The sequence below is a fragment of the Lipophrys pholis genome (genome assembly GCF_963383615.2).
Source record: "Lipophrys pholis genome assembly, chromosome: 19".
NCBI classification, from domain to species: Eukaryota; Metazoa; Chordata; class Actinopteri; order Blenniiformes; family Blenniidae; genus Lipophrys; species Lipophrys pholis.
The window spans coordinates 6,357,517-6,384,529 of record NC_137647.1 but is presented as its reverse complement, the minus strand read 5'-3'; the positions used below and the strand labels follow the sequence as shown (position 1 = coordinate 6,384,529).

At 44.1% G+C, this 27,013-nt stretch overlaps 2 protein-coding genes across 2 annotated transcripts in view; both read left to right on the top strand.

Moving 5' to 3' along the window:
* Window positions 1-1,154, top strand: part of grb2b (growth factor receptor-bound protein 2b) — a 35,091-nt gene extending 33,937 nt beyond the window's left edge. Inside the window, exon 6 of the mRNA XM_080487589.1 lies at window positions 411-1,154. Within this exon, the coding sequence (XP_080343715.1) occupies window positions 411-596 (186 nt within the window). The 3' untranslated portion in view covers window positions 597-1,154. The remainder of the gene's footprint in view (window positions 1-410) is intronic.
* Window positions 1,155-8,939: 7,785 nt separating this feature from the next.
* Window positions 8,940-27,013, top strand: part of bptf (bromodomain PHD finger transcription factor) — a 29,450-nt gene continuing 11,376 nt past the window's right edge. Inside the window, exons 1-14 of the mRNA XM_080487219.1 lie at window positions 8,940-9,660; window positions 10,973-11,795; window positions 15,628-15,848; window positions 18,835-19,047; window positions 19,193-19,375; window positions 21,001-21,198; window positions 21,300-21,355; window positions 21,877-22,229; window positions 22,319-22,450; window positions 23,479-23,608; window positions 24,617-24,752; window positions 24,846-25,130; window positions 25,218-26,721; window positions 26,800-26,924. Coding sequence (XP_080343345.1) covers window positions 9,156-9,660; window positions 10,973-11,795; window positions 15,628-15,848; window positions 18,835-19,047; window positions 19,193-19,375; window positions 21,001-21,198; window positions 21,300-21,355; window positions 21,877-22,229; window positions 22,319-22,450; window positions 23,479-23,608; window positions 24,617-24,752; window positions 24,846-25,130; window positions 25,218-26,721; window positions 26,800-26,924 — 4,864 coding nt within the window. The 5' untranslated portion in view covers window positions 8,940-9,155. The remainder of the gene's footprint in view (window positions 9,661-10,972; window positions 11,796-15,627; window positions 15,849-18,834; window positions 19,048-19,192; window positions 19,376-21,000; window positions 21,199-21,299; window positions 21,356-21,876; window positions 22,230-22,318; window positions 22,451-23,478; window positions 23,609-24,616; window positions 24,753-24,845; window positions 25,131-25,217; window positions 26,722-26,799; window positions 26,925-27,013) is intronic.

Sequence of the window (27,013 nt, the reverse complement as noted above, 5' to 3'; positions counted from 1 at the left end):
TAACAAGGTGCTGAAAATATCAAATTTCTGGTATTTCTGAGCACTTTCAACCATTAAAAGGAGGCTGCTGGTGAGATGAGAGGACTTTGAGTGTTGAGGGTGGCGGGGGCGGACACATCGAGTGCCTGTTAGATCATTATCTCCTCTGGAAATAATCAGGTTGGTGATAGCAGAGAACAGGGTGGAGTCCCGGGTGGAGTCCCGGCTGTTTCTTTTAAAAATGAATGACTGAAAGTGACAAGAAGCAGCTAAAGGTTAGTGCTCGTCCTTTAAGGAGGCGGCGTCGGTGCGTCTGTTTTGAGTCGTGCTCTTTGTGCATTCTCGTCCCCCTCTCACGCCTCCCACTCGCCCCTCTCTCTCTCTCTCTCTCTCTCTCTCTCTCTCTCTCTCTCTCTCTCTCTCGTCCTCAGCATCCCACATATGTGCAGGCGCTCTTTGACTTCGACCCGCAGGAGGAAGGCGAGCTGGGCTTCCGACGCGGCGACTTCATCCAGGTCCTGGACAACTCCGACCCCAACTGGTGGAAAGGAGGCTGCCACGGCCAGACGGGCATGTTCCCGCGCAACTACGTCACGCCCGTCAATCGGAACATGTAAAACAGTCAGACCGTGTAACACAACAAACCGCCACCATCACCACCACCACCACCACCACCACCGTCATCGTTCTTGATCTCATCAGCCCTCATCCAAACCCCCCTGAATCCCCCCCCCCCCCCCCCCCCCTCCACCTCCGCCCATCCCACCAGAACAGGAGCAGACAGGAAGAACGCAAACAACTGAAAAAGAGAGAGAGAGAGGCGAAGCAGGAGTAGTGCTGTCGTAGGCGTCGCTGTGTGGGTGGCAGCCGAGCGAGAGCAACTTTTTACCGATGCCCAGAGCGCCCTCCTCCTCCTCCTCCTCCTCCTCCTCCTCCTCCTCCGAGCGAGAGAGCGAGCGCCCCGGGCCGGCATCGAACTGTCTTTGAGGGAAATCTGAAGCTAGAGCCGACCGTGAAGATACCCCAACGAATCTCCCACAGCCGCTTCTGTCCTCTCCCTAACTTCTTAACATTCTTGCCTTTCGTTTGTTTCTTTTCTTTCTTTCTTTGCCAGCATGTTGTTTTAATCACATAAATGAAATGCCTACCGATAGATCCTAACTGTGTTTTAAAGGAAAGAAGAAGAAAAAAAGGAGCATAAAAAAAAATTATTAAAAAAGAAAAAAATGTTTTAAAAAAAAAAAAAAAAAAAAAAAGGAGAGGGGAAAAAAAAAAAAAAGATGCCATCAACAATACAACAAGTTTCCATGTTTAAGATCATTGGCACGTGAGCATTGTACATCAGCCGCCGGCTGTATAAATAAATCAAGTATAGAGAGAATCCATTTTTTAAGAATATATATTATATATTTGTATGTGTTTGTCTGTTTTACCTCTCATCACAAATTGTGGTTGTTTTTTTTTTTTTTTCTCCCCCCATTTGTAAATTATGTTCAATCTTCTGTTAGTCTGGATAAGACCTAGTAGCTCTAGAATGTGCTCAATTGTTTTGTTTGTTTTTTGTTTTTTTGCTCTCTAAAATCAATCGGATGAAAGGTTTTTAAAGAGGTCCTAAGTTCCATTAAAAAAAAAAAAAAAAAAAGGAAAAAAAAAAGTTTCTCTTGGGAAAACTCCAAAGTTAGTTCTCTAGAGAGGCGAGAAGTTTAATGTCGACCAGCAAGTAGAGCCATGAAACGCTGCAGACGCTGTATTACAAAGCCCTGTGGAAACGTCAGCCACCTTTTTCTTTTCTTTCTTTTCTTTCTTTCTTTTTTTTTTTTTTTTTTTTTCAAAGCCAATATATTTATTGCAGCCATTTTTTTTTTACTTGGGCAGTGAATGTAGCTGACTGAGTCTACAGACATCAAAAAGAAGAAGAAGAAGAAGAAAAAAAAAAAACATGAGGGAAGCAAGGTCGGAGAACTGAACAACAAAACCACACGCAAGGGATTTTTAATTTTTTTTTTTTAATTATTAATCTTTTCTCTTTTTGAAGACGAACAGGCGACCTCGTGGATATTCATATCCGGGGGAGCGTGCACCACGGGGGTGGGGGAGGGGGAGGGGGGGGGGGCAGGTCGTTTATACGGTGCGTTTCATTTCTACACGCATGCATGCATCGGCTCGCCACGCGTGTTATACCTGCACGTAGCAGCGCGGCGGGCTTCGGATAATCACCGTGTGTAAACAAATAAACAAATAAATGAGAAAAAAAAGAAAATCAGCAGATCGGCAGCAGCAGCAGCAGCTGGAAACAGATCAGCAGCTCAGAAAACTTGAGAGATTGTCTTTTCTGATAAAAGTTGAGAGATCAGCTTCGATGTAAAAGATTTTTGTTTGTGGTTGTTTTTTTTTTCTCTCCTTTGTCCGATGTGGCGTGTGGTCAAGCACTTTTTTTTTATTTTTTTTTTTTTTTTGTGCGTTGTGTCTCAACTGTTTTCTGCTCTGGTCCCCTCGGTGTGTGTTTGTTTACCGTGTTTGTGTCTTTTGCTTTCTGTTTACTTGTTCTCTCTGGATAGTGCCTTTCTCTCTGGTGTTTCAGTGTCTCCGACCTGCTACTTTGAGCCCCCCCCCCCCCCCCCCCCCCCCCCAAACCTCTGCCCCTCCCCCGCTCCCTTTAACGGGGCCTGCCAGTTCCTGAAGTGAGAAAAACTGTACATAATCCGAGACGTCCCATCCGAACCCCCACCAGCCCCTCCCCCTCCCACATCCACCCACCTTCACCTTTGCCCTCACCAACATGGAACTCTTCTTATTTAAGTGTCTCTCGCCTTGTCTTACCTAATGATACTGTTTTGGTTTTGCTCTTCTTTTTTTATTTGCAATTTTTTTTGTTTTGTTTTTTTGTTTTGTTTTTTGTTTTCAATTAATAAAAATGCAATTATTAAAAAATTGAACAGTCTGTGGGTTGTTTTGTTTTTTTACAGACGTGGAGGATTTGGGGCGATTTTTCATGGCTGATAGTTTGACGCATGCTTTGCTGCTCATGCCACAAATGCAATGCCGCTTAAAGGGCGATTCATACTCCGTAAGAACAAGAAGAAAGTTCGGCGCTCCGGGATCCTCCCGAACAAAATGACGTCATTTTCTTCGACCAGCTCCGTCTGGCCGGAGTATGTCGGTGCCACACTGCTGCCGTGTGACTCTCAGTCATATTTCAATCATGTTTAATGTGTAACGTCGCTGCTGTATGAGCCCCCGCAGCTCCTTAGCATGTCGGAGGTCGGAGTTACGTGATGCCCCTGAACGCATCACTCAGGGCTGTCACCGAGACACAGACTCTCTCTTTTATTACTGAAACAGTTCAGCGAAATGTTTTTCTGAAAACGTTTGAAACGACAAATGAGCTGTGCAGTTGAAAGGTGTTGCCTGCTGTGAGGGGGCGTGGCCTACTGTTAGGGGGCGTGTCCTGTGAGTTCAACAGCTGTGTCTCGGGAGTGTGAATTCTGCTGAACATGCAGTATTTTTCTGCAGCAACCGAGCTTTTCTTGTTCTTATGGGTTCTTATGGGAGTATGCAGGGTTGGGACAGATTGTGTGTGTGTGTGTGTGTGTGTGTGTGTGTGTGTGTGTGTGTGTGTGTGTGTGTGTGTGTGTGTCCTGGACAAGAAATCTGTCCTGATCAGCTCTGTTTGTGATTATTAGTCCCGGGAAATCCCGGCTATGTCAAAAAAATGTCCATATTTCGGAAAAGTGTTGATGCTGTCTGTTTGCACTGGTCCAGTTCTGCTCCGGATGGATTTCTTAAGCTTAATGACCAATGGAAGAAGCTCACAAAATCACCTTTCAGCCACTTTCTGACCTGACAAACTGGCACCTCACAGGTTTCACTGGTCTGTAATTAATCCGCCATTAGTGATAAAAGAATCTTTTCTTTTGTCACATTTGTTGAGGGTTCTGAAAAGAATCCATAACGGTCCTCTCCTCTGTGTTTGTGGCAAACTGACTGCTGGACTGCTTTTTTTTTTTTTTTCTTACAGAATCCACTCAGAGCTACAATCTACACCAGATGTCAAATAAAATTGTAAAATAGTGCCTAAAAAAACCTTTAAAATTCAAAGTTTTTCTTTGTTGTGTCGCAGAGTATATGTGAGGAAAAAGACAACAATTTTGCAAAAAAACAAACGACTACTATAGAAAAAGACTACAAATTCAACACAAAGCCACAAACCCCCCCCAAACATGGAATATTCCCTCCAATACATTATACACTACAATTAAACCGTACTGTTTTTCTCCAGAGGGATTCTTTACATAGGCATTTTAAATCAAATATAGAGTATCTTAAAAAAAAAAGACAAAGCTGTTTTTGGCTTTGTCTTTCTAAAGCAACGAGATATTTGTTTAAAAAAAACAACTAATTTTAACATTTATTTCAGCTCTAATTGGATTAACGAAGCCTTTTCTAAAAAATACAAAAAACACTGCAACTACAGAGAGTTAATTAATTAATGATGTTTTCAATTTTAATACTTACATTTTTTGTAAAAGTGACAAAAAACCCAACTTATTTGTAAGAATAAATAGCAAATAAAAAACAATGCCGTGTGAATTTCCTCCTGGAGGACTGTGAAGGGTTAACGACTATCAATAGTTGTTTTTTTTGTTTTTTTAAAAAGATCTTTTGTAGTATCACACTGCAACTGGCTGAACATTTTGTGACATTTTTAAGTATTTTAAAGGAAGCGAGAGATAATCGGTCGAAGCAAAGCGGCTGAACACAATAGTGTTTGTGTCATAATGAGACATTTAAAGCAGGCGGTATTAAACCATCCACTGACTTCCATTAGTATAAAGTAACTGTTGTTAGTTTGAAAGAAATGTAAAGAAGCTATTTTCATCTGACAGAGAAAGACTTTTTTTTCTTGTTATGTGGAGCGTAAATAGACATGTAGGTAGGATATAGACTGGAGTGTCTGCTTCGCTGAATTGAATTGAATTGTGCCGAATTGGAAGTGAATTCTCGGCGTCTGTGCAGTGAGTCATCCCGTGAGCTTCGGCACAACGCCGACTCCAAGCATCAGGCCACATTTCATCCTGAACGCCGTCCAAGTGTCTCCGTGTCTGTGGAGGCGGAGACGGCGAGCATGTGTCAGTTGAATCTGAGGCAGCCGACGGGAGAGGAGACGCCCGCGGTGCTTCTTCTTCATCTTCTGATGCTGCATGCGGCAGCAGCGGCAGCCTGGCGCTCGCCTTCGCCCTTCGCCACGCTCCGCTGCACCGTCTGCTCCACATGCTGACTTTTAGCACTCGGAGCAGCACTTAAGCTCCTCTCCGCCGATCTGCCCAGTCTTTCTGGGGGGGGGGGGGGAGTTACATTCCACCTCTGGAGGGTGAGGAAAGTATACGGAGAAACTATCGAGGACAAACTTTTCTTTTTTTTCGGTTGACGTTGAAAGGCGCTGCTTTAAATGTTGTTGTTAAATATACATGGGCGAAGAAATGGCGATGCTGGGGAAAGAGTCTGATCTCTTTATGACAAACCAGCCCACATTTTAACCTCACATCATGGCTGTGGACTGAGAGAGGGAACAGCAGACATAGGACAGAAGTCATACCTTACATTACCTTACCTTACCTTACCTTACCTTATTTTCATGTGCTGTTTTAGGGGATAGGGGATTGAAAACTGAACACGGTGGCCTTGGTTTGACATCAATCGGATTAAAACTGGCCGCGTTGTGACAAAAATACTTGTTTGACCTTTCCGTGACCTCGACCTTGACCTTTGACCCAAACAAGATAATAGAAGGTGACAGAAAGAACATGGAAACTCCACACAGAAAGATAAGATACGTCTTTATCGTCATTGTGTCTCAACGGTGCTATAAAAGAAAAGGACATGTGCTCGTCAAAGATGGACATAATCAACATATCAAATACTTGAAATAAGCAAAAAGGAATAAGAATAAAGATTACGTGCATCATATATCAAAACAATATGTACTAATATATTCTAATACACTAATATTATATACATTGTTTGGATTCTTCCCAGAATGCTGTGTGTTTATCGGACGACGACGCTCCTATATGTCCCATCCTGCACTCTTGCCTTTAAAGCAGACTCAGTTACATCAGCGTCTCTGTTAACGTGGTTTATTCTGCCCCCTCAGATCTCCTGCTGCTCCACTGCGTTCTTTCATTCATCCTCTCAGTGATGTAAGCTGCTGCTGCTGCTGCTGAGGCCTCCGACCACCTTCCTCATCACGTACAATATAGAGCAATAGGCCATTCATACTGTAATTCTTGGAGGCTTTGGCACAGACTGCCCCCAGGGGGCGAAGGGAGGGGGGGGCGGGGGGTGGGGTTCGCCTCTCGAGCTTCACTACACTCTTCACCATATGGTGCTGCTGCTGCCGCCGGAGTGGTCGGCGCTCTGAAAGCCGGCGGCGTCCACTCTGTGAGGACGTTTTAAGGTGATTTGAGGATTTGCGAGTGAGGAGGACATTTCGTGTGTGTTTGAGAAGATTATGATCGGGATGTGAACCCGTGACCTGCTTGTGTCCGCCCCTCCGGCGACGTCAGCGCGGTCACTGGTACCTTCTCTCCAGTCTGGACCCCGACGCACACGGTAGATTAGATCAAGAGCATCTGGGTGGAAATAAGCCGCGGCTGAGGGAAGTGCCTGACGGGGAGATTTGCAGAGAAATGGAGGAATTAGAATAAATAGGCTTGTTGGTTTTTGGTTTATGAGACTTTATGTGGAGCTCCTGTTTGACCTGGTTTGCAGGAGGAGGGTGGGAGGTGGGGGTGGGGGGGGAGCTGGAGGCCACTGCCAAGACCCTGGGATGTGACAGGAAGCCCCCTGGTGTCCCTGCTGCTGCCTGCACCAGGTTTATTAACATGCTCAATGGAAGCGGGTCAAGCAGCCATGGGCCTCAGGGAAGGCAATATTTAAAGTCATCCCCGACATTTTAGCAGCTTTATTTTGACTGATTTCATTCAAATATTCGTCTCATGAAAAAACAAAATGTGATAAGCGCACAAAATCACTTTAAAAAGCAACAATGGGGAACAAATAATACACAAAATGATCCCGTAATGTCATACATTTCTACAAATAGCTGGGTTTTTATGTGAATATTTAAATTTCTGAGATTTAGGTTTTGTCATTTGGCGAAATATTATCACTCCAAACATGTCCATGAATGTATAGTAGCTGGGATTTGCCACTGTGTTGGTCTATTCCTCCTCATGTTTGCTGTTTACCGCTGATGATAAGACCCGAGTGGGAGTCGGGTTTTAAATCATCGACCTTTGGAAACAATAACTTTCACTGTGTAGGAGGCCGATAAAACTTATCAGATCCCTGTTTTCGAAGCTCCATGAACCATTTCATTTGTCTGGCATGCAAAGGTTGAGAGTTTCCACTTGGCTCCACTCAGGTAGACATCCAGCTCAACGCTCCTGCACAGGTATGGATATTTGTGGATAGAGATTCGTCAGATACGGTCAAAACATTGTGTTGTGCAAGTTTCTTACATTCATGTGTCTTGAAATACAGGTTTTCTTAATGTCTGTTGCTAAAATGTGCAAAGAAATATATCTAGTAAGTGAAATAGTTTGTGCAGTGAAATGAATTATTCGTTCTGTTGCTGCCACCTTCTGGCCGATATGTGCCAAATCGGTTATCGTGTTCATTACAGGAGGGAAAATTCAAAACTGAATCACAAAAAATAAGAGTATCACCTTCTGAAACCTTGATACTTTCATGCTATTGACTGTAATTATGGGTAAATATACCTTTTTTTAAATTTTATCTTAGGTTTGCTGAACAAAACAGTATTACAACTTCATTAATAAGATCAAATAAGCTGATTTTACAATAAATCAGATGCTAATAATACCAAGTGAATGTCTCAACACACAAAAGAAGACATTCGATGAATTTCAGGGATACAATTTTGAGCGATGGTTATCATAGCGAGATGGTTTGCATTTTTATGTTCCTCCTCAGTGTGCATACATTTTCCCTGACACCGCTCTAAAACATGCGTTTCAACTATATTTTTGTCTGTGACCAGAATAGATGGACAATTCTTTAATTTGTCTCAGTACAAAGTAGTTTGGGAACCCTGGGTTTTATTGCAAAACATCATTACTGGAATCTACCAGCAGAGTGCGCTGTTTGATTACGTTCGAGGGTGGGAGGTCACGCACTAGGGATAACGAACACGCTTTAAACTTGCAAAAGGTGACGTTTTGTGTAATTTTGGGTCGTTCGGTGGCAGATGGAGAAAATGTACAAAATTGATTTAGAAAAACAGAAAAGGTTATACGTTGTCGGCAGGATTCGAACCTGCGCGGGGAGACCCCAATGGATTTCTAGTCCATCGCCTTAACCACTCGGCCACGACAACTCATGACAGTGATGGTGGTAAGAGTAGATAAAATTGATTGCCAGGTGGAGCTGTTCTGACAACTTTAATGTGGAATCTGAAAAGATTTATAAATTTTTGATTTCAATGTATGTTTACAATAATACTATATTACAATTCCTGTTAATGAAAAATTTACACAAATGCGCTTAACCACGTTTTGAGAAAATCATATTTATGCATGAACTCGTCATTTTTGTGACAGCTCTTATTAAATTAATATCTATAGTCTTTGCGATCTAATGATAAAAATGATACATATTCCTTAGACCTATATTGAAGCAACTAACGCTGACGTCAAAATGCACCGTATTTTGGATGCAATGTTTGCGTTGTATTGTAACAGTATAAAAAAAAGGCAGCTTGTACTTTAGCAGAAAACATTTATTATTTTAACTTTTTTTTTAAATGGCATAAATTAATAAAAAATAAATATGTGTACAGTGTGGCGCTGGTGGTTCGGGTCATTGTTACAGCGGAGCGGACGGGAGGGACCACGTGACCGCTCGCGAGGGCCTGCTGTTTGTTCAGCCTCTGAGGAGCAGAAGAAAAATGGCGGCTCTAGGCGAACCCGAACGGGACGCCGGGCTAACGTTTTGAGCTTTCCCACCCGAGCAGACGCAGGGGCTTCGCGGCGTCGCACCACGCTCCGAACCCCTCGCCGCTTCGGCTTCGTGGCGGTACCACTCTCGCTCGCCTCCGTGTCGGCTACACCGCCGCAAACATTGGGATCGTAAAATAATAGATTTCGCCTATCATGAGAGGGAAAAGGGGCAGGCCGCCCAAACCGCTACAAACCGAGGAGTCGTCCCCAACCGCGGCCCGGGGCTTACGACCCAGGAGGACTCCCAAGCCCCGGCTGAGGGACAGCGGGGATGAGGAGGCGGACAGCCCCACTAGGGAGACCCCCAAGTCGGCCAAGAAGAGGAAAGCAGGCTCCGCGACGTCAACACGGGGCAGGGGACGAGGGAGAGGTGGCGGCGGCGGGAGAGGAGCCAGAGGCGGCCGCGGAGGAAGGAAGACGGCCGCCTCCAAGACGGTGGTCTACGATGACCACGAGAGCGAGGAGGACGACGACGCCGTGAGTCTGAGGTCTGAGGAGGACGAGTTTGTCGAGGAGGACCCCCAGTCGGAGGAGGAAGAGGCCCTGAAAGAGGACTCTGACTGCCTGGAAGATGATGTGCTAGACGGGGAGGAGGATGCTGCCAGCTGCTGCACGGAGAGCAGCTTTCGGAGCCAGAGCACACATGCCAGCACTCCAGGTAAATAAACACCGGCCATCACACCGGTGTCACACCGTGCACCTCGAGGGGAGGGATGGAGGTGGGAAAGCCCCCCGTTAGAGCTGCCCGATGGCTGTTTGTGATGAGTGCAGAAGCAGTAAGGTTATTGTTCAAAATGGAGAATGCACACTGTATGAACACAGGCCGCAGTCCTCTCATTAAAGCCGCTGCAGGTGGATTGGACCCGCGGTCTTGTCACCGGCCCACCTGGCTGCAGCTACACTCTCTCTTCAATATATTTAACGGTTTTATCGAATAGCAACCGGAAGCACGGAGCTCGAGACGCTCACTATCAACGTAGCTGCTAGCATGCTAACGTTAGCAGGCGAAATTAGCTGCCTGCTACTTGGAGTCCCAATTAGTTGGATGAAGTTAACTTTTTACGTCAAGTTACCCAGCGCTATATTGTCACAGTTATATAGACGATTTAGAAATGGACGCTTCTTATAAAAACACTTTAAAAAAAAAAAGTGATTCGGCTAATTGAATTAGCTTTATTAGCATGCCTGTCATTTTTGACACTTTCTCTTTGACAAAGCATCATTTCTCACTTTATTCACGATAGACAAGCGACAGCGGCTACACTTTGAGGTTTTGACTAATACCAAGTGTGTACAGTTGCAGAGCAGCTATTTTTTTTCCTGCAGGAGGATAAGACGGCCTCATTTGGATTTTAATGACAGCGACCATGTGTTGAACCGGCTCAGCCAATGTGGTGCAGTCTTAACTCGAGTGAGACATCACAAGTTATCCTTGTGTTTTTAAATTGAACGAAACTACATTCAAGACTCGACTTTATTGATATTGAGCTAAATACAACACAGGGCACATTTATTGTGAAAAGATAAAATTCCACATGAACAAGCAGAGAAGACAAATGCAAGGGAAAAAAAACAAACGAACCAGACCCTGAGGTGGAGACTTTATGCGCTTCCAGTTGGGGTTAGGGGATAGGAGCGAAAATAGTAGGACAGAAAGCAACAAGCATAGATAAATAAGTCCAATAGCTGCAGACTGATGGAGGCAGGAGGCTCAGACCATGAACTTACAGTTCCACTGCCAGAGTGAGAAAATAAAGAAGTTCAGTGTAGGTCTCCGAGCAGTCTTTACCTCGAACAGCTTCACTCCAGGGTGGCCTTAAGTTAAAATCGATTTTAGACATTTGCTGCCAACCTGTGGGTGGTTCATGTTGTAGTGAATTAAAAGCACTGGGTCATACCGATACAATCAAATATGACACTCTTGTTTTGGTGGCGCATTGTTACAACTGTTCATGTTGTGTGTCCCACAGGAAAGAAAAAGCTGAGGGCTCCTCGACCTCGTACCCCCACTCTGGAGGATAAGGAGATCCCCTCCCTGGAGCTTCCTGACTCTTCCGAGGATCTCCTTGTGACCAACGAGGAGCTACTTAATGCCACCTCTGTGTACGAGGTGGTGCGGAACTTCAGCACAGTGCTGCGTCTGTCCCCCTTCTCTTTCGAGGACTTCTGTGCGGCTTTGGTAGGGCAGGAGCAATGCACTTTAATAGCCGAGACCCACATTTCCCTGTTGAAGGCCATTCTGCGGGAAGAGGACTCCTCCAATACTACCTTTGGCCCAGCTGATCTCAAGGACAGCGTCAACTCCACTTTGTACTTTATTGATGGAATGACGTGGCCTGAGGTTTTGCGGGCGTATTGCGAAAGCGACCAGGAGTACCATCACGTTCTGCCATACCAGGAAGTGGACGAATACCCTTACGGTTCCCTCAAGGGGAAGGTCAAGGTGCTACAGTTTTTGGTGGACCAGTTCCTCACCACTAACATTGCCCGCGAGGAGCTCATGTCCGACGGCAGCATGCAGTACGATGACCACTGTCGCGTGTGTCACCGCCTGGGCGACCTGCTGTGCTGCGAGACCTGCTCGGCAGTGTACCACCTGGAGTGCGTGAAGCCGCCTCTGGAGGCTGTCCCAGAAGACGAGTGGCAGTGCGAGATTTGCGTGGCCCACAAAGTGCCCGGTGTCACAGACTGCGTGACGGAGGCACAGAAAAACAGACCCTACATCCGACAGGAGCCGATTGGGTACGACCGGCACCAGAGGAAATACTGGTTCCTAAACAGAAGGATTATTGTGTAAGTTGGGCCCACCGTTGCCTTTGTGTTGCATTTGAATTACCTTGGATTTTCTTGCCAGCTTGTTTGTTTAGTAGAGCATATCGCAGTCAGTGAATCGGGAATCTTTAAAGGCAGCAGATGAAAAGATATCAGAAAAGTAGACCTGGGTTTTCCAAATGTCACCAATTGATTTGAATCAAGGTGTTAAACAAATGTGCCTTTCATCCATCTCCTCTACCGCTTTGTCCAACGTAAGGTCATGGGATTGAGGGAGAGCTAATCCCAGCTGACTGTGCAAAGGACAGCTCATAGTGCAAATGCAGAGAAGCAAAATACCACTCACATTCACATTAAGAGTCTTAATTTATCCTCAAATGCATGGACATGTGAACACCACACATAGTCCCAAAATTGAACCTGGACTTGAACCCAGGACTCTTTTGCTACGAGACAAGAGTGTAAACCACTACACTACAGGCCACATTTTATCTAAAGAGTGCGCAGAGTAATTCTGCACATCACCGGAGTCCTGTTGTATTGTTATCATGCTGTTTGCTTTATACCCGATAAGATTGGTGTGATGCTTCACATCAACCTAAATGACAGTTTCATTTCATTGCTTGCAATTTTTCCTAGATATATTTAGATATTTATCATTTTAAGCATCATTCTTAGTAATGCATAAATGCCAAGTCCAGTGAAACTGCCTCGCCCCACAGGTCAATGAACACGAACTATAATATCATATCATTATTTTTTAGCCTTCAACTTGAACTCATGGCGTTTTCAGTAATTGCCTGTACTCAGTTTAACTGAACTGTTTTATGTAGGCTCTATTATGCAGCATGTGCTCAGAAAAGCTCGGATATGTGAAACCAAAGATTTATACCACCGTGAATTAGTGCAAAAAATTTCAGGCAGATCAAAATCATTCACTTGATTGAGTTTTGAGAGGCCGCGGACAGCAGAGAAGAGAACCAGTCATCAGTATCCTGTCTTACAAATAATAAAAACTGAAGATTGTTGCTTTTATTTGCCTCACATACCCTGTCTGTTGGGGTGAGGCACCGCGTGTTGTGAGAATCTCTATAACTGAGTCATTGTATCAGAATCCAATTTGTTGCAGAGTAATTTTCACCTTTGACGTTTTGCGGCGCGTTACAAAGTATTGATATCCACCTACAGCTGTCTACACAGGTTTTATCTCAGTTGTGGTCACAGGAAGCTGAGATAGAGAGACGGGTAATCACGGTTTATTTAGAGTCACCAGTTGGAGAGAATAGAGCACAGGAAGAGCATGCAAACGCTACACGTAGAGACCTGGAGTTGATTCTGTGTCTTCCAGCTGCGAGGCGAGAATGCTGAAAGTGCAATACTGATTTTCTCTGGTGGCGCGCTCAGTTAACTCTTGACTCAAAGTCTCATGGCGTTGGGTCAAATCCCGGTTATGACAGAGCAGCAACAAGTGTAAAAACTATCCAGTGCGGATCGAAATGACTTGTTGCAGCAGACTATGTTGATGTGGAACGATTACCTTGTTGGCGTTTTACTTGTTAGTGTGTGGGTTTGTCACCAAAGTGATCAATAGTGAAATCGCTGTGAAGCTGTTTGTATAATACAGCGAGCCCCTTGTTAAACTTCTCTGCGAAACAAACCCAGTGGATGCGGCTTCATTAAAAGATGTTCTCACGCTGGCTGATCTGGTTCAGTCTGAAATGTGAAACAGCTGCAGAGAGAAAATGAAAGTTTTTAGAGAAAATCATTTCGATGCAACAAGCTTCCACAAATTCACTCATTTGTTTGTTTTGAGATTACAGAAGATAACTGCAGTCCAGGCGCGTTATCTGTATTGATGGCTTTGCTTTTCCTCGATTCCTTCCCACCCAAGGATTATTTGTTTTTTTTAGTTTTGCCTTTGCAGACACAAGGTGATTTTCATTCGTCTCACAAATTGCATGTGATAGAGCTTTGTAATCTTTTTGATTCAAGGGGGGGAAATAGAAGTCAGGACTTGAGCCGGTGTGCAGCAGGAGAGAAGTAATGGGCGTAGGTGTTGTATAGCCTGTCCCTGACACTTTTATCTCCAAATGTCTTTACAAATAGCCCATATCATTCCACACAGGTCTCAGCAGCTGAAGTCTAAACTTTCAGCTTACTCGTGCAAGCGACTTAGTATCACATAGACAATTTTGTGTGTCACATTGGTGTGTATGCAGAGCACTGTTCACTCCCTCTTGTCGCATTTTTAATTTGAAGATCAATTAAATATTCTTAGAACCCTATGACAGAGTCCACATGTCCAGGAGTATTTTGAAAGTGGTGTCCTTCAGTATGAGAGTGCATGATCTGACTCCGTGACAATGGCAACGTCCTTCACGTGTGAAGGTTTTCTGATCATCTCGGTAGATGATGGGTTTTCACAGCAGTTGCACCAACAAGACGTCCAACTGCGTCTTGCCAAACCTGGCAACATTGGCGCAGGAGGAGAGAGTCTGCATGTCATCGGAGTGTGAAACTCCTGCAGACTGATGTCTCACTTTCTCCTTGTAGTGGATTTGGAACTGTAGTTTATTATGTAAACACAACATGACCTTTTTAGCTATGAGAAGAAAATGTGATTTTGTGATACATAAACGAAGAAATGAATGCTACATTTCCAGATGTAAAATCACTGTTTATCTGTACATGGAAACGCTCTGTCTTTCTTTGTCCATCACATGACAACAGAGAGAGAGAGAGAGACGGACAACCAAATCCATTCACAATAGACAATTTAGAGTCACCAGTTAACCTCCAACACAGGGTTTTCTACAACCCAGAGAAAACTCACGCATTTCGTATTGCGCGCGGCTTATTAGATTTTAGATTGTTTGCGATATTTTCAATGGAAATGACGTTTTTAGCACAAGATTAAAATTCACTAAGTTCACTGGGAATGGCTCCAATGAAAAGTCACAATGAGGGTTAAAATTGGGAGAAAGATTGATGAGACCAGCGAGACAGTGCCTCCATAATCTGACTGTTCAGCAGATAACAGAAAAGTAGATTTTCACTAAATATGTGATATTTATTCTAGATCTTCTGTTCTTGTGCAAATAGCTGTAATGATTTTTAAATGGGTAGAAATGGCTTCAAATGGCTCCCAAGACCAGCAGAAGTTTCAGCTGAAATCCCTTTTTTTTTTCTGTTGCCATCCTTGAACTTCACCCAGCAGAATCATGAGTTTAACTATTTATCGAGAAATTAATCGTAACGTTTCTGTTTAGGTTTTTTTTTCTTCTTCTTCCCCCCAAACCCTCACAGAGGAATTCATGACAGCCACATTATACAGGAGGAAAATAAATGTTTTAAACCCTGAGAATCTGTTAGCATTCTACAATTTCTTGAAAATGCCCTAAAACAAAACCCTGGGTTCAAATCTTTGAAGATTACAAATGTCAATAGACTAAATAGAGAGCTGCTGATGATCAGCAGAATTCTTACTTAAAACATTTGAGTGCTGTTCAGTTTGCAGAGATTGGCCTCGTTTCAGCCGCTGCGAACGCTTCCTTTCAGTAAGAAGTTCCTGACACTTTATACCAGTTGCACCAAACAACAGAGCTGTTGCAGGGTCAGATTGGAGCTCGGTGAGTCACAGGTTCGAGCTCACTGTGGTCACACACCATTCTCTGTGTCGTTGCTGCACTTGCGTGTATGTTATTCAGTTTTATTCCTCCAATTACTTTAAGTAATCGATGTACCATGGTGACAGTGGCTGGAAGCAGTGATGAGGATGTTTGGTCAAATAGGTCAAATCTAATAAGGACTTCGTGTGGCTCACTTCCTTTCTTGTCCTGTTGTCACTCCACAGCGAGGAGGATGGGGAGCATGAGAGGAAAAAGATCTGGTACTACAGCACCAAGGTGCAGCTGGAGGAACTGGTCCGGCGCCTCGATAAGGAGTACTGGGAGACGGACCTGCACACCACCCTAGAAGAGATGAAGGAGGAGGTTCAAGCTCACATGGATGTCACGGAGGACCTCACCAACAAAGCCCGTGGAACCAATAAAGCCTACCTCACTGCTGTTAACGGTACAGATCTGATGTAAAGTGTGATGTGCAAGCTTCTGAAAAGATAGTAATTGAATCTGATCTATTTTCATATTAACAGTCGGTTACTTGTTAAGCCGTTCGCTGAAGAGTTCTGATGTTTTGACGTCGATTGGACTGATGTTCCACACAATGATCACACGGTTAATGATTAGAGCACTCGTGTCCTGCAGGGTGCCTTTCTGACAGTCTCTGTGAGCTCCACATAGGAGCTTCTTCCCACCTCAGGTCACTGGTGCTGTTGTATTGATGACGGTTGGCGCTGTGCAGCGAGGTGCTGCTTGTTTTTTATTTTTTCTCTCCTTCCTGTCTCACATTCTGTCAGCAACAGTTTCCCCCCTCCTCAGCCTTCCTCTGAGGAGTCAGTGGTTGGAAGGCTTTTGATTACTTTGCCAGCAGCTTCCGTTTCGGTTTGACAGGCTTCCATTTGCCGTATCTGTTGTGTTTTTTTTTTGTAACAGTTTTTTCCTGCGCTTGTCACCAAACTGCCTGATTCCAGTTCTCAGAGAGACGGCGAGGTACCGTGTTTTATTAGGGCTGTGCCTCTGGCACCGTGTCAAAAGCTGGATCTTTGAATAGGTATTCTCTTGCCTGAAGTGGAAGAAAATATGTTTTTTGTGAAGCCACTGCAGTGAAATGATTTATGCGTGTTGCTGACATTTTTCATCATTGGTTAAAGGCCCACTGCTGCTGCTCCGTTGTGCTCCTGCACTGTGCTGTTAGTGGTGAGAGCTGCTGGGGACATGGCTGTTGCTGTCTCAGTGAGAAATATATTTATGGAACAAGGTTCTCTGGAGAGTTTGGACTTCTTAGGAACGAGTTGCTGTCTTATCTAAGATCTTTGTAGGGGAATAACTTAATTTAGCAGAGTTGGCAGAGGTAAAAAAAAAGAAAAGTTTAGGACCGAAACAAACATCTTTCGACAAATTCATACCGGGTTTTTTTTGCATGTGCAAATGGGTAGTCTGGTGCACCCATCTATAGAACATCTATGCCAAGAGCTTAGCTCTTATCTCCGTTTACACCTGGATACAATATGATCAACCAGACGCATTTGAATTGTGTCAGGAATATGAACAACCTGCAGATAACAAAACGATCTGTGTGCACACACACACACACACGCTTTTATATTTGTAGCTGAATCCACCTAAAGAAACTAGTGTTCAAGTTGTAGGAGGAAGCTACAGACACAGGGAAAACATGCAGATTTCACTCAGGGCCAATGAGGACTCAAGTTCAGACCATGAAATGTCTGGTTGTGAAGTGATGGTTTTGTCACTCGGCTTAAATGAAGAAATCATTGAACTGTGTAAAAAAACAAACAAAAAAAAAACAGCAGTGAGCTTTAAGCTGCACTGGGTGAGGTTTCCTGCACATCTTCAGTTTGGAGAAACATGCAGCTGCACAAAACCAAAGCTGTTGTCTGCTGGAGACGCTGCAATCCGCTAAAACAAGTCTCACATGCTGAAATAAGCTATTATCGTCACAATGTACACCACTTCTCACTGGACACTGAAGCACATGTGTACGTTGTGGTCTTTTCTCCTTACATCCATCAATCTGATCACCGAGGCCGCATCACGACACATCTGTCACTCGACACTGCAGTCACACAACACCACAGAGTAACTGATCGAGGCTGCAGCAGCACAGAATCTCCTGTATCCTGCAGGTCTGATCGGTGACGTTTGACACTTGTAGTTTCCCTTCCTGAAGTCTGTCTGAAAGCAAAGCTGTGAAGCTGTATTACATCTCAAGTACTCGTTCCATTCTGTGGCTTTCAATTGACTATAATGCATGGTATCACTGTCATGTTGAAACTGTTCTCCAAACTGAGAATGCGCTGACTAAGTAGTGTTTTGTTTTTTTTCTGACAAAGCCATCAACTTGTTCTTCTAATCTGCAGTTTCTTTTGACACACAACAAAAAAAACCAACCTGCAGTTTACTGAAGCACTGCCGCGATGTTGACAATTGTAGTGTAACCTGCTCTGTAGCTCCGACTAGTGGCGGGAGGCTGCATGTTAAGCACCTCGTCCAGCGCTGTGACGTTGTGGGCTGTCATGTCTGATGTGGGGTCGAGCAAGTCATCAAATTCCTAATTTTGAAATATTGAAAACATCTGCAGTTATCAGTTTCCTCCATCCATTTCTCCAATTCTTCATCATCCAAAGGCGTTGTGTTTAACAGACTCCAAATAATATTTTTGGTCTCTTTAACAGTGGCCATATTTGTTGTTGGCAACATCTTTGCTACTCTGTTGCCTTAAAAGTTGTTGCCTGGGGCTTTTGATTCCCCCTAGTGGAGGTATAGTGTAACATCCATGCCAACTTTAAATTACATATAAATGTATGAGTGAACAAAGAAAATAGTTTGAAAGCATCGCATTCATTTTTGTGTGTATATGGAGTATAAATGAGCTTGAACGCTCCATTTTCTCACATATATTGTCGTAACTTGGAGCTTTCTTCATGTTGTGTACTGCACTGCACATGTTGTTTAATGAAGTGCTCCCACACTACTAAAGTTTCCTTTAAAAACTATTTTAGACGGCCAACGCACTTTTAATAATCAATTTTATCAGTTTGTTGTTGCAGCTCTAATCAAACATCCACTATATACGGTGTATGGAAGTGCACTTGAGCAAAATTTACAAATAAGAAACAATGAATGCTCAAGCAAACAGTATTTAGGCAATGCAAAAAATTGCAGGATTATTAAATACTCTCCTAACTTGTTTACTTTAAGATGCACTGAATTTTGATCCGACATTTTTATTTTTGTGCGGTTTTGACTGAGGCAATTATCATAAATATAATCTCCGCTCCATCCTGTAAAGTATCTTTATCCAGACAGTAAATTTACTTTATTATAACCTCTGTTTGAAATTGCCATCGCCTTTAGACGCCGACGCTTTGCAGCTGGTTTTGCAGATTCATCACAGTTTCCTTTCATCTCTCTAAAAGTGAGCGCTTCCTCTTGTTGGTCAGACGTGGTCACGGAGCGTCTGAGGGTCAAGCGGGAGGCGCAGGAAGCTCGGAGTAGAGCGGAGGACCTGAAGCCGGAAGCCGAATGCGGCTTCGTGGAGCCGAATCAGAAAGCTGCTGAAGTCGTCGCCTCGCAACAGGACAGCATGGAGCCCGAAGCCGCTGAGCCGAAGGAAGATGCGAGTTCAGAAGGTAAAAATGAAACGTGTTAAGTTTTGCCAACCAGCTGCAACTCTCAGTGAGTTCCTTCGAAGTGTGAATTTCCTCGGTTATCTCATGTATAAATCTTCTAAAACCGCTGGTGCTCTTTGCCCTTCATACGTATGTCGTACCACAGCAGCGAGCATTCCCCCCGCCGCGGAGGGAAGCTCTGTGTCAGAACCCGACCCCGGCTCTGCCACCCAGGACTCAGCCGTGCCTGAAACCGAGTCCCGGAACTCGGACAAGGAAACTCCGCCTGCTCAGTGTGGGAGCCTGCCGAGCGGGGATTCCCTTCCGGAGGAAAAGCAGGAGAGGACAGGTGCTCAGATCTGTAGATCTGTGGTCCGGCTGCCATCTCCACACTGCATCTTCATCCTGCTGCTGGGCTGCGCATCCATCGTCATCTGTCTGCTCATAACCATACCTGCACCCCCACCTCATTCTCTACACTAGAGTTTGCATCAGCAGAATAACTGATTTTATTATTATTTATTTTTCATATCAATAATAACCTTTGAATTGAAACTTTAAAGTTTTTCTTCATTGTGGTGCAGAGTGATGTGATGAAAATGTCTATTTTATCAAAACCAAACAATTATTACTGAAAATGACTACGATCTCAACATGGAGGCAATTTTATTGAAAACTTCTGCTGCTAAATACAGTGAAATGTATAAAAAAAAAACTTCTCCTATAGCTGTTGCATTATGCATGTTTTTACACACTCACCCTGACAGCATAACTTTGAGGCTAGTTTGATATCTGTGATGGCAGCTCAGCTCGGGTCTCTGTTGTCTCCACTACTTTTAAGTAATTGGTTTTTTAAATATATATTTATTTTGAAATTTGTTACAATTTTCTGGGTGGTTTGGCCAAATTTGGGCCTCTTGCGGGCTGATTTACGTTTCACACCCCTGTTCTAAACCATCAATCCTAAGTTGAAGTAAAAACTAAAATACTGGGGGGGGAATTTGCTGAAGCAAAACATCACCAGTTGATTGACTTCATTGAGGAATTTATCTTTAAATTGTGAAAGATTGTGTTTGTAAATCAGCATGGTGCACAGAAAACTAGTGCAATTGTCTAGTAACTTTTAATCGTACCCTCTATGGGTCTACTAGTTAGTCACTAAAACAAGTGCACCAATAATGACTAAAAACATGAGATTGTCGGAAATTTTGCCTCGATAATCTATAGGAATAGTAAAGGATTGATTAAGCCCATTTAAAGGCTGTTTGAATTAGAAATTCAATTGATGCCCTGAGACTAAATCTGTTGCATTCAGCTTTGCCTCCAAACTCTTCCAGACTTCCCATCAAATGTGGTGCATTTATTTCTTCTGTGCTTTTTTTTTTCTTTTTTTCCCTTCTTTTAATTGTCTCACGGTCTTGAAAAGCGGGTTTTTGGCACTGCTGTAGACGGCGTCCCTGGCAGCGAATGCCGCGCCACGTCTGTCTCGGAGCAGCGCCTTTTTCTCATTCCAATTTATGGGCATTTGGGTGTGTTCCTGCTCGCCGGGACAAAAGGCCCCTCTGCCGGCGAGCCCCACCTGCCACCTCGTCAACAAAGAGCTGCAGACACATGCAGGACAGTTTCCCGTCGCACGGCTCGGAGGCAGAACTGCTGGTTTTAATTTGGCTTTGCAGCAGGTGGACAGCTTGTCCTGGATGTGCAGGGGCTTTTTAGGCCCAGCTGAGCTGCTCCACTGCACGTTTTTATGTTCTTATGGGGTTTCTTTAAACGTGCTAATGCATGAGTTTAAAGCAAATGATAATAATAATCCAATGATAGTTACAGAAGCGACAATGGCATGTTTTGGGTTTTTTTTCATGTTTTGGGCAGCCGCCATCTTTGCTTCAAGCTTGTTGCTTCACCAGCTTTCAGTTAAACATCCCCCTTTCTCTCAGAGCTGTGTTTAACTCTTTCGACCCTGCTTTTCCCCAGATGAGGACGTTAAAGCAGATTCCAGCAGTGAAGTGGCTCCATCCGATGAGCCCCAGCAGCAGTCATCTCAGCCTGAAGTGAGCAGCAGCAGCAGCAGCAGCAGCCAGCCTTCTGCACCTTCAAGCCTGAAGAAACCGGAGCCGCCTGAACTGGCCGACAGGTCGTCCCAGTCCTCCTTCACCAGTCAGGACGGCACAGGTAAACTTTAAAATGCAAACATTAATTATGCACTGACTTTCAAACCAGTTTGTTTGTGTTAAATTGCTGACCCGTGGTTCCGTTTGCTTTCTGATGAACAGACGAGTACAATGAGAGGGTGAAGACGAATGACCAACAACCAACAGACAGCAAAGAGGTGAGGCAGAATAACTTGGGTCAAGATTACAAAACTGGTAAAAGTGTATCTTAATAACCTTTAAATTTTAACTTTAAAGTTTTTCTTTGTTGTGGTGCAGAGTATACGTGATGAAAATGTTTTCACTAAACTAAACAATTGCTACAGAAAAACCAGTTTTATTGATTCTCTCTGGTGTAAAATACAATGAAATGTCCAAAATGTTTTGGCCCACAGGCCTTATGTTTGACACCCATGTTATAGAGGCACCATCTATATTTTCAAAAAAGAAAATATCTCCTTTTCTCAAAGTTGAGAACACTATGGTATTTTTACAGGAAGTGTAACCTACATCATCTCTTACAGCCTGATTTGATTTGATTTGTTACCGTAATCACAAACCATAGTCTCACATGGTGGATGGACTGGTCTGTGGTGTGCAGGACAAAGGTCTCATGTTAATGTGGACCCGGCTTAACTGACATCAGAACACTTTTTTTTTCAGCAAACCTGTAAAATCACAGTTTTCTCTCGCGTTTCAGTCGTCTCCCATCTGCTCCGACGGCGAGTCCTCTCGTCTCAGCACCTTCAAGAAGGACCTGACGTTGAATGTGAACAACCTGTTCAAGCTGGGTCAGGAGGGTAAATACAGGGTCTACCACAACCAGTACAGCACCAACGTCCTGGCGCTCAACAAGCATCAGCACCGCGAGGACCACGACAAGCGGCGCCACCTCTCCCACAAGTTCAGCCTGACCTCCGCATCCGAGTTCAAGTGGAACGGCTCCATCCACGGCTCGAGGAGTCTGACCGTCACCACCCTGCGTCTCACCATCATCCAGCTGGAGACCAACGTCCCCGGACCATTTATGCATCCCAACTGGGCGTCGCACAGGTTAGATCTCAGGAATACAACAGTCAGTCATTTCTTTAAAAAAAAAAAAAATTTATTTATTTTTTTACAATTTTTCTTTGGCTTTCCAGGACAAACTGGAACAAAGCTGTGCAGATGTGCAGCAAAGCGAGGGAGTTTGCTCTGGCCTTGGCTATCCTGGAGTGTGCCATCAAGCCGGTGGTCATGCTGCCTGTGTGGAAAGACTCTCTGGGACACACGAGGTAAAAGGAAGATTTATGAAACACTGTGCGGGGCAGACAATATTTGTTCTTCTATTAATTGTAACTGTTGATAATTTCAGTTCATTCTGTATCCGGTCCATTGTGTTGTTTGTTCAGCAGATAAGTGAATGAAACATTCACTTTGTGATACGTGCACCAAGATTCAACATAAAGTTTTCAGTTTTGTGCACCTTTTTCAAACTGGGTATTGGTATGTTGGAGATTTAAATTATGTCAGCATAGAAATGTATGTTTTGGACGATGAGGATGTTGCACTTTTTCTGCTGTCGTGAACAATAAAAGGAACCAGCAAAACTTGATACGGACTAACGAGAACTTGCAGATCCAGATAGTGGGAGTTGAGTAGAAGCTATTAAAAAAAAAATAAAATCAATACAATAATATCATATAATAGTTTAAACAGTGCTTGCAAATTTCCAACAAGTGCTTCTGTCCCATTTTCCAAAATAATGAATTCTAAATACTTGGCAGTTTGATATAATTTAGTGTTTCCGATGATACTGAAAAGCACATCTCACAAATGTGCGACACACTGGTAACTGTCTGTGATTTAACAGACTTACTGCAGAAGCCCCAGTGTCCACTCTCATCACTCGTATATGAGCATAAAGTTCCTTCTCTTTTATTTCTGGTACTTTCTAGACTTTCTTAGAAACAGTCTGGCAGTTACAGTTGTGAGAAGTACACGAGCCAAATCCTGTTCGCAGTGACATGAAAAGACCAAAAAGGTTAAAGATGAAACATGTTTGCAAACTTGGACGCTTTTATCACAATCTGAAAGATGGATTGTTTGATGGATCACGTGTTCAGCTGCACTACGTCAGAGTATTAATAATATTATTTATTAATCATTTGATATTGCAGGATGGGTTTCCTGTACTTCAATAGAGTACAAGTGTTCATATCATGGAGGCTTGTAGCTGTTTGGACTCGACCAGGCAGTGGTACAGCGATAACGTCTCCAGTGTTGCTCCTGTTCCTCACATCTTTGTGCTGTTTTGCCTCAGGCTACATCGCATGACCTCCATGGAGCGGGAGGACAAAGAGAAGGTGAAAAAGCGCGAGAAGAAGCTGGAGGACGAGGAGACTTTGCAGCAGGCCACGTGGGTGAAGTACACAATCCCCATCAAACATCAGGTAAAGATCCCGTGTCTTTTCATGTGTCCTATCGGCTCCGCATGGTTTCTCACAGAAGACTTTGTGCTCTGCATGCTGATTCTTCACACTTTGTTTCTAGAATTTACTTCCAAGCCAAAGAATTAACGGCTCAGTTTTTCTGCTTCAGCATCACCATCCATAGTCTCATTCTTTTAAAGAGTTTTTTTTTTTTTTTTTCCTGCTGATCTCAGTAACGGTGCAACAGAAAATGAGAAAAGATAATGTTTTCAAAGATGCTGTTACATTTTGCACCAACTCAACCTTCAAAATACTTTGTCTGCTTACTTAAAAATCATTATTTCCAACCCTGTATTCTGCACTTTGAGCACTTATAGTGGATTTCCTGTTTGAAACATAATTGCTATTATGCAATAGTTTAACAAAATCTCCATAGACCTTCCAGGGTGTAAATATTGATAATAAAACCTCTAGCCAAGTGCACTAAAAACACAAAGAGTATTTGTTTCAGTGCTGTGTTGATTTATTAAATTTTTTAACTTTTATTCATGCAACCAATTCAAACAAAATAACTCCATAATTTTTAAAGTATGTGGAGAAGTGTCATTCTTTTTTCCTTCATTGTTTGTCTCAGAAATACATTTTAAATGTGGATATTTCATACACTTAAACTGAATCCAATAATCAAATGTAGTTTAGAAGTAATTGGCACTTTGAGTAATGTTTGCTTTGTAGTTTCTCAAGAGCATTGTAGAATTCACGCCATGTAATATACGTTGGCAAAATCATAAGTAACTGCTGAGGTTGCCAAATGCCTTGCAGTTTCATCAGGCTGATGTCTCTTAGGGTGACTGTGTTGATAGTTTTAAGCAGTATAAATTTTGTGTGAGATTTGATCTTCATACTGGTGCTTTTGATAAAGTTGTTTCTCAGTTTAACGAAGCATAGATGTTCAGCATATTGTTCTGGTTTGTTTTCATGCAGAGACTAATTGTCTTGATGTGTCTCCCTCTTGTTTTGTTCATGTAGGTGTGGAAGCAGAAGGGGGAGGAGTACCGCGTGACCGGGTACGGCGGCTGGAACTGGGTCAGTAAGACTCGCGTGCCGCGTTTCGTTCCGAAGCTGCCGGGTAACACAAATGTGAACTACCGCAAAGAACTGGAGGGTAAAAGCTCAATCAGCACAATATCTAAATCTGTTAGTTCTCCAGCTGCAGATATTTTGTGTCAATATGCTTGTTTTGTTGTCTTTGGTGCAGCTAAAATGAAAAAAGAAAAAGTAGCAGCTTACAAAAATAAGCAGAAAAAGTCAGCGGATACTGAAAAGCTGGAGACTTCAAACACAGCAGCAGAGGGAAAGGAGCAGGGTTCCATCACTGGGTCGACACAGAGCGCCTCCTCAGAGGACAACAAACCTCAGGCCTCACAAGAGAAAGAACAACCTGCAGAGGAGGAGCAGGGTGAGGGTGTAGATGAGAAGAAGGAAGAGGAACAAATGGATGTCGACCCGTGCCCCAAAACTGCTGAAATGGCTGAGAAGAAAGGTAAATGTTTAAGATCAATTTATCACCGCGATTTTTCTGCCACTTTGAATTCCCATCATTTACCTTCCTCTTTGATTCTTGTCCCAGATGAAGCTGAAGATAAAGGCCCTTCCTCACCTACTGTGCACCCTGCAGAGGAAGAACCAGCCAAGATTCATGAACAACCCAAGAAGGAGGAGACGGCGGCATCGAAAACCTACTACGATGTAGTGAATGTGAGCGAAGGCTTCCAGCTGCGGACGGCTTATAAGAAAAAGGTTAAGCCCTCGAAGTTGGATGGGCTCCTGGAGCGCCGGGTCAAGCAGTTCACCTTGGAAGAGAAGCAGAGACTGGAGCGGCTGAGGCATACGACTTTGTCCAAAATGATCGCCACGAAGCCCGGCGCCGGGGTCAAGACTGAGGGAACGGCACTGAGCAAGCAGCAACCTGCTGTGACTCCGTCTGTAAAAGTAGAGGAGAGTGATGGCCTTCAAATTAAAGACCATGTGGTTAAAAAACTTGACTTTGAGGAGGCGAACACGCCAGCAAAGACTGAAAGTTTAGAAATCCAACCGGACTCTGCAGCTCCCAGCCAGAGCAAACAAACGGAGGCAAACGCTGTGCATGGGAACGGCGGGGAGGCCCATAAAGAAGTGAACGGGGGACCTTTAGTCGGCACTGAGCTCAGTAAAATCAAATGTGTATCAGAGACGGCTGAAGATAAAAAGCAGGAGGTGAATCGAGTGCCAGAGAATCCAAAGAAGCGTGGCTATGAGGAAGTGGACCAGGGAGACGGGCAGAACGTCACAAACAAGAACTGCCCTTTACAGGTGAATGGTAAAACCCTGGTCTCGGACCCAAACAGCATCTCAGACCCAGCAAGTCTTCTTCAAGATGAAATCAAAGAGCCTGGGAAGTCTCTTATGAACGGCAACCTCTCTCAAAACGACGTGGCCGGCACCGTTCACCCGCCTCCCCTGAAAGTCCCAAAATTAGAAAACCATGTAGGAGAGAGAGGCGACTCTCTGACTAAAAGTGAGGACAGTGAAGGACAGAATCACACTAAGCTCCAAGCCTCTAACCCTTCTTCCCAGATGAGTAATAACACAGAAAATTGCACTAGCAGTGAAGATTTGAAGACTTCGGTCACTGCAAATATCTCCACATCGGAGCCTCCAAACACCCCAACGTCTGACTCATCCAGCAGTAACCCTGCGGTCACTTCTCAACCTGCGGCTTCCACAGTTTCTTCCGTCTCCACCACCGGAGCGACTCTCTCCCAGAAGGCGAAACCTCCAGTGTCGGACACTAAAGTGAACACCGGGACCAGCGCCATGACAATTAGTAAAGAGTATTCCACCAAAGACCGAGTCAGCCTCCTCCGGTTCTCGAGAGCCAGGAAGCTGCGCTCGGGCACGGCCTTGCCGTCCTACCGCAAGTTTGTCACCAAGAGCAGCAAGAAGAGCATCTTCGTGCTGCCGAACGACGACCTGAAGAGGCTGGCGAGGAAGGGGGGCATCAGGGAGGTGCCCATCTTCAACTACAATGCTAAGCCCGCCCTGGATATATGGCCTTACCCTTCACCTCGGCCCACCTTTGGGATCACGTGGAGGTTAGATATTAGATATGAATGCACCTACTGGCTGCGTGTTGTTGGGATTAGTGGCTCATGTCTCCCATTACTCTTCAGGTACCGTCTCCAGACTGTGAGGTCGCTGGCAGGGGTCAGTCTGATGCTGAGGCTGTTGTGGGCCTGCTTGAGGTGGGACGACATGGCCGTGAAGCCCTCCGCTGCAGTCGGTACAACTCGGAAAGGTGAGAGGGAATCTGCTCTTCTGTGGATATTTTTTCTTATGATGTCTTTTGAAGAAATCTTCGTCTGTGCACAAAACATTGTGTGTCGA